At 32.3% G+C, this 6,377-nt stretch overlaps 1 protein-coding gene across 1 annotated transcript in view; it reads left to right on the forward strand.

Annotated features, from left to right (window-relative positions):
• Positions 1–5,802, forward strand: part of LOC108689390 — a 40,236-nt gene extending 34,434 nt beyond the window's left edge. Inside the window, exons 4-5 of the mRNA XM_018196142.1 lie at positions 1,122–1,215; positions 4,987–5,802. Coding sequence (XP_018051631.1) covers positions 1,122–1,215; positions 4,987–5,154 — 262 coding nt within the window. The 3' untranslated portion in view covers positions 5,155–5,802. The remainder of the gene's footprint in view (positions 1–1,121; positions 1,216–4,986) is intronic.
• The last annotated feature ends 575 nt before the right edge of the window (positions 5,803–6,377 follow it).

The following is a 6,377-nucleotide window of genomic DNA, read 5'->3' on the forward strand; positions in this document are numbered from 1 at the left end:
CTTTTTTGTAATGATTATATAAAAATATAATAAATATCATGATAAAATTTGAAAAATATACTTTAATGTATCCCTTCCCTTTTCTCTATCGTAATATTAAAGGACCACGTCTCTTGTCACCAGTCAAGCGAAATTTCCCTTTCTCAATCATTCTCGCTCCATGACTTCCCCTTCGTTCATCGCTTTGAAGATCACATTCTAAAGACATGGCACGTAGTTAGCGATAATCGTCAATTAATTTAACAATGCGTATTCAAGATAGCTGATGATTCTCAAAAAATCCAAATCAGCATCCAAAATGGAAAGCAAACTTTCATCGTTCAATAATAATTTTATATTTTATAACACAGTAGATTAATGTAATATTAATATAATATAAATATGTTACACAGAAATATAAATCCTTAATAATTTTAATTAGTAGACATTGGATTCTTACGCAATTTCATATTTTTTTAGAAAGCAGATTGGAAAATAACATAAAAACATAATTTTTTCTCATTAAAAAAGCATTCTAAAAATGCATATTTATTTGTACACCTTGTGCATATTTGCGTATTTGTGCAAATCTGCATATTTTGTGCATGTCTGCAAAAAATATCTGCATAAAAATCCTATATCTATTAATTATTATGAGGGAAAAATAAAGAAGGTTAAAATAATTAAGAAATAAGTTCAGTCTTATTACTGTCGTAATATAAATAGTTTTCGCGATATTTTACAAAAATATAGCAATCAGTAGAATCGCCTTCTCACGAATGACTTTTGTAAGCATACACAATGCTTTGGCACCCTTGCATAGAATTCGGGACAGAGGATAAGAATCAAGGGTGTGTTGAAATCTCCTTCGTAAAGATTATGTCAAAAGACGTTAAAACAAAAAAGTGGACAAGCTACAGACGACGAACCGATAGCTCTCTGCTTATACTCAATGTATCAAAATTTATTGCGCTTTTTCTCTTTTGACGTTTCTTTCTTCTTGATATATAGGACGCGTCCCGGATTCCTACATCGTTCTTTCTATCCATAGATTTTTCTACTGGGTTAAAATCGATTATCTCGTACAAAAAAATATTATTGGTCATAAGATTTCAATTCAGAAAATCGTGATTGTGTTTTAGGTATAGTACTCAGGCGAAGATGGTAGACACGGGTACGGGCACGCTTTATATTATCGGTTCATTCAAGAGGATGACTACTGATCCCGATTTCAAGGTATGAATTTATATAATCAAATTTATTAAATATATATTTTCTTTAACTTTTTCAAGTTTTAATTAATTTTACTATTAATAAAAATAGTCTACTAATACAAAATATACGACTTTGTAATTTGTAAAATTTTACAATTGCTGTATCCTGTAGTTGCTGTTAATAGATAATAAGTCACTAGACTTTCTTATCGTAATTTGTTAATACAATATGTTTTATTAATTTGTTAATACAATAATACGTTTTATTAATTAATTATTAACAAATCCGTCTCTTATTGTGCTTAGTAAATAAATAATCTTAAATAAATAATCTTTTTGAAGACTACAGTGCGATGTATTTTTCTGAACTTTTTTACCTTAATATTTATTATTACTTTATTTAAAATTATTTTGAATAAAGTAATAATAAATATATATATCTATAAATACATTACAAATAAATACATAAACCATAAAAGTTTCTTTTTATTAAGAATGCAATTCTTTTTAAATAAATTTTATATCTTCTTACTTCATTTATATATTCTTTATATATTCTTTTAATATACATCGCTCAAAAGTTTCAGCACATCTTAAGTTTTTTCAATTCCATTTTTCATATAGACGTAAAATATGAAATCATGATATAATATATTTTTTTATTGTCAATCACAGAAGTATTCAATAAGGTCGCGAATTGTCGAAAAATAATTATAAACAAAAATTACAAGTACATTTTTTAAATAGATAAATATATACACTTATTAGAAAAAATATTGATTTCAATTTTGATATCCTATTTTCCTATTTGATATGGCTATTTCGATTCCAATATTTAATTATCACGACGAATAACAATAAAAAAATAGTATAAAAATAATATTCTTGCAGAAATTAAATGCCAAATGAAACGTTAAAGTCATTAATAACATTTAAAGAATTTATTGACAAAATAACAAGAGTTTTCTAAGTGACTTGTTATCAAAATCTAAAGCTTGAAGAAGTAAAAATCTAAAAAATTAGTTTTTTCTAATTTTAGTAAAAATGTGTAATAATAAATTTAAAAAATGTATAATAAAATAATTCAAGCAAACTCTATTTACATTTTATTCTTTATATTACGTTTCCATAAACGGAGAGTAGCTGAAACTATGAGTGGTATATGAGTGTATATACATATTTTCATTTGTGTTTATTTAAACAAAAAATATGTAATTCATGCTACAAAGATAATAGTTAATTCTTTAAATAATAGAATTCAATTCATAAATTTAAATCATATTTTATATTACACTAATTATTTTTTATTTCGTTGAAAGAATGTTGGACGAAACTCACACAATCTAAACGATGCACCAGACGCAGACGTTATATCGGAAGCTCGCACTCTACCTCGGCTAATCTGCAGATTGTCGGATTATGAAAAATTTTGTCTCTGTGATATTTCCGGCAACGCATTTCATGGCGCTGTGACGACGCAATCAACATATCTCTACCTCTTTTCGCATAAAATAGTATCTCCCACTAAATGCGCGCGTGCAATTTTTAGATGCTTTTATTTCGAGAGTCGAAGGTAGCAGCGAGATGATAATTAAATAAATACACAACAATGCACGCGTAGAAAACTTGATATCGCTGCACATTGTAACGCGCGCGCGCACGTTCATTGTTCTTGTTTCCGCGATTACAGAAACAGGTCGTGCGTGTTTTCTGCAAATGAATTAAACGAATTGAAGAATCTCGGATGTCCGTTCCAGTAATGCGACTACATGAATTAATAAGATCGTTTAAGCTGGTAAAAAAAAAACACACAATCTTGATAGTATTTCCCCAATGATACGCAAAATAGCAAAAAAAATAAATAATAATAAAATAAAGTTGAGAAAACATACTAGAACGTGACGCTGTGGTATTTCCCGATGATAAATTTCATATTCATCAAACACGCGAAATAACGGTTACCGAATTTATCACTAGGTATTATTACGTCACGTTCGCTTACCCTCATAATCATGCTGGTGGGTAGCATATGCAGGAAAAATATGATTCTACGAAACGATCGTTAATCTTTTTACTGAGAATACACGTCATGCCCGCCATCGTCACAAACTACAACACCGTATTCTTACGCGTCGGAAATGCTTTGTTTTTATCATTTACTTTTAATTTCCGCTCGGTTTTTTAACTCGGAAATAGTCATCTGGGGTCTTCAGCGGCAAGAAAATGTGAATTGAAAATATTATTTTGTATGGTTATTGTTTCGTTATGGTTACTGTATTTTCTTTCTTTTTTATTAACTATTCTTTACGAATCTTTAAATATGCAATTTCATTAAAAATCTATAATAAAAAAGTGTTCTATCAATTAAAATTTTTAGAAATTGTCATAAGCTATTTAACGTGGTTATTTGTTTGATTTGTATTTTTTTTTGGAAATTGTGATTAAACCTATGTCCATAATATTTCCAACTCTAATAAATCGGAAACAGTTAATAAGATACAATAGGATGTTATAACAATGATTTTAATTATAAAAACACTCTAGATAATTTACGTAGAAAAAAATCAAGTGTCTATTCCCAAATTAGAAGAAGTTAAATTCATGAAATAGTCTAAAATCTCGAAGAGGAATAACTGTTGGCTGACAAAATCGTCGATGCATCTCGCGTGAATATATATGTTGATGCCTCGGGCACACGTTTTCACGACATTTATCGAGCTGCCTGGAGAGGATTCGCGTTGAGAGCAGACTTTTTTACGAAGGGAAGACTCGGATAGCCATGCACTTATTCTCCAAATGCCTAAAGTAGATTCTATTGCGGGTAAATGACGGGGAAGTCGCATAACTGCTGCGGGGTTTTACGACTGAAAACGTGAAAACCGCAACATGTACACGCGTTTCTTATGCGTTTTGTCAAACGGACTGGTACTAGAATGTGTAATGCGGCTGCTACTGTCGGAAAGTAACATGTGTCCGCATGCCAACAGTAAACGTCGTACATGCAATTTTGATGGAGAGCTGGCCTGCATAAAGACTGTTGCAGACATGGCCAGCGCTATACAATAATATCATCTCCAGTAATAGCGAAAGTATGAATTAAACGTAAATTATCAAAAAGCTCTGGGATGTTTTAATTAACACCGATATGTTTTATGATCATTTTTTCCAACTAGTTAACTTTTAATTACAGTCTGACCAAGGGATTTGAACGAATAGTTTTAATCTTTCTATGTGTAAAACAAAATAACTGTATATTCAGTAAGAGAAATACTGCCACAAACATTAAAAAAAATATGGCTAAAAAGAGATACTTTATTATTAGTATTCATTTAATGTTATTGTATTAATATAATATTATTAATTTGCTATTAAGTTTTTCAGATTTTTATATATATGCACGGGAAAAAAATTTCACTGAAGCATCTAAAAATTTAGTTAGGTACAAGAATCAAGTATGAGCAATAAAAAGCCACAAAAAGATTTTGAGATTCTAGAAACAAGTTTGAGTCCTGCATAATTATTTTAATAGTTAAAAAAAAATTATTTTCAGATCTCTCAAAAATTATTCTCAGATCTAGCTAAATTTTTAGACTCTTCAACAAAATATGTTCTTTCCGTGTACAATTTATATATTATATTTTATATTATATTAAAATTATTATTATTATTGACATAATAGCTGGGAATAATGTACTAGAAAAAAACTGTAAGGAAATTTTTCTCTCGAGTTTCGTATGTGAGCAAGAGAGCAACGCAGTGATATCATATCGATCTGCTTGCCGCCCTGTTACAGCTGTACCTGACGTCGAACGTCTCGTCGAGCGACTTCAACATGGGCTACAGTATGACAGGCACACTGGAGCGCGGCTGCAAGAAGACCAACTCCTTCCAGATGACCCACTTCGCGGTGATACGGCGACGGGACTATGAGAAGGCGTACGAAGACCCAAATCCCACCTAGTGTCCGTCCACACCCACGCTCTCCGAGTGTGGGGATTGCGAGCATTACACGTAGCTGGGGGAGCAAAGGGCCGCCAAGAGAAGCGAGATGCACTTCGCATTTGCGCTGGAGGGAGTGAATCCGCCGCTGGATGGATCATCGGGAAGGAATCGCTACTTAGTGCGAAATCGATCACAAAATCCCGAAGCTCCTGGTGGCAGGTCGGCTCAACGAAGGTATCCTCGAGGAGATAGCGTTCGATCGCGGATCGCCTGTGATCGAGAATCTCTTAGAGAAATATGTGTACATTAGACCGCTAAATCCTGTTTGCGTTTCTCGTTTACTGCAAAACTTCTAAAAGGAATGTTGAAGACAGAAAATAAATGTGCATAGACAAAAGCTAAAACGTCATTAGAAAGTGAAAAATACGAAGGGAAAGTGGAAGTAAAGAGATAGTAGAAGAATAAATAGAAAAGAAAGGCTAACACTGCGATTCTATATTGAATTATCTACATTTCTCTTTTAAGACATCAGGATGAGAGATAATCAAGATAAAGTGTGAAGAAGGAAACTTTAATTCACATAGAATCAACATTAGCTCGTGATAATAAGAGATCATGGAGATGAAAGGTAGAAGATCAAGATAAAGGATTATGAAGAAAAAGGAATGCCGAGAGTTTTAATTCTTATTCTTAGGATAAATATTTCTTTCACGAGATTTCCCACAAAATAAACTCATGATGGATCTCTCGCAGTAATTGACTTCTTTGAAGACGTATAGCAATATTTTTTTTACTCCTAAAATTACGCACATAACGGCATAATTTTTGCATGTATACCTGAACTGTATGTTTTAAGGCTTAATTAGCGCTCTAATGAACTACACAGCGTCTTTCTGTTACCTCAAATTGTCAAGGTACATCATTTTCGCGCGTAATGGAGTTCGAGATCGGACGAGACCTGACAGCGACCTGGAAACGACAGGGACACTTCGTTTCTTCGAGAAGGTAAGAATAGCTGAAAGCTCGTTATTATCGCGAAACATAGAAACGAAATACCAAAATCGAGTGGCGGCCCTGCGCAACAGAGCCAAACGTCCAAAGATAGTCCTTAAATTAGATCGAATTAATTAGCTCTTAATGGAAATCGTCGAGCGACGCGTATACCTATAAGGAAGTGTATACAGAGAGCGACGTTGATCGAGAGGATGCGAAAACTGTTTTACCAAAGTACTAGCACGTAAG

This window comes from Atta colombica, unplaced genomic scaffold, assembly GCF_001594045.1.
Source record: "Atta colombica isolate Treedump-2 unplaced genomic scaffold, Acol1.0 scaffold27, whole genome shotgun sequence".
Taxonomy (NCBI): Eukaryota; Metazoa; Arthropoda; class Insecta; order Hymenoptera; family Formicidae; genus Atta; species Atta colombica.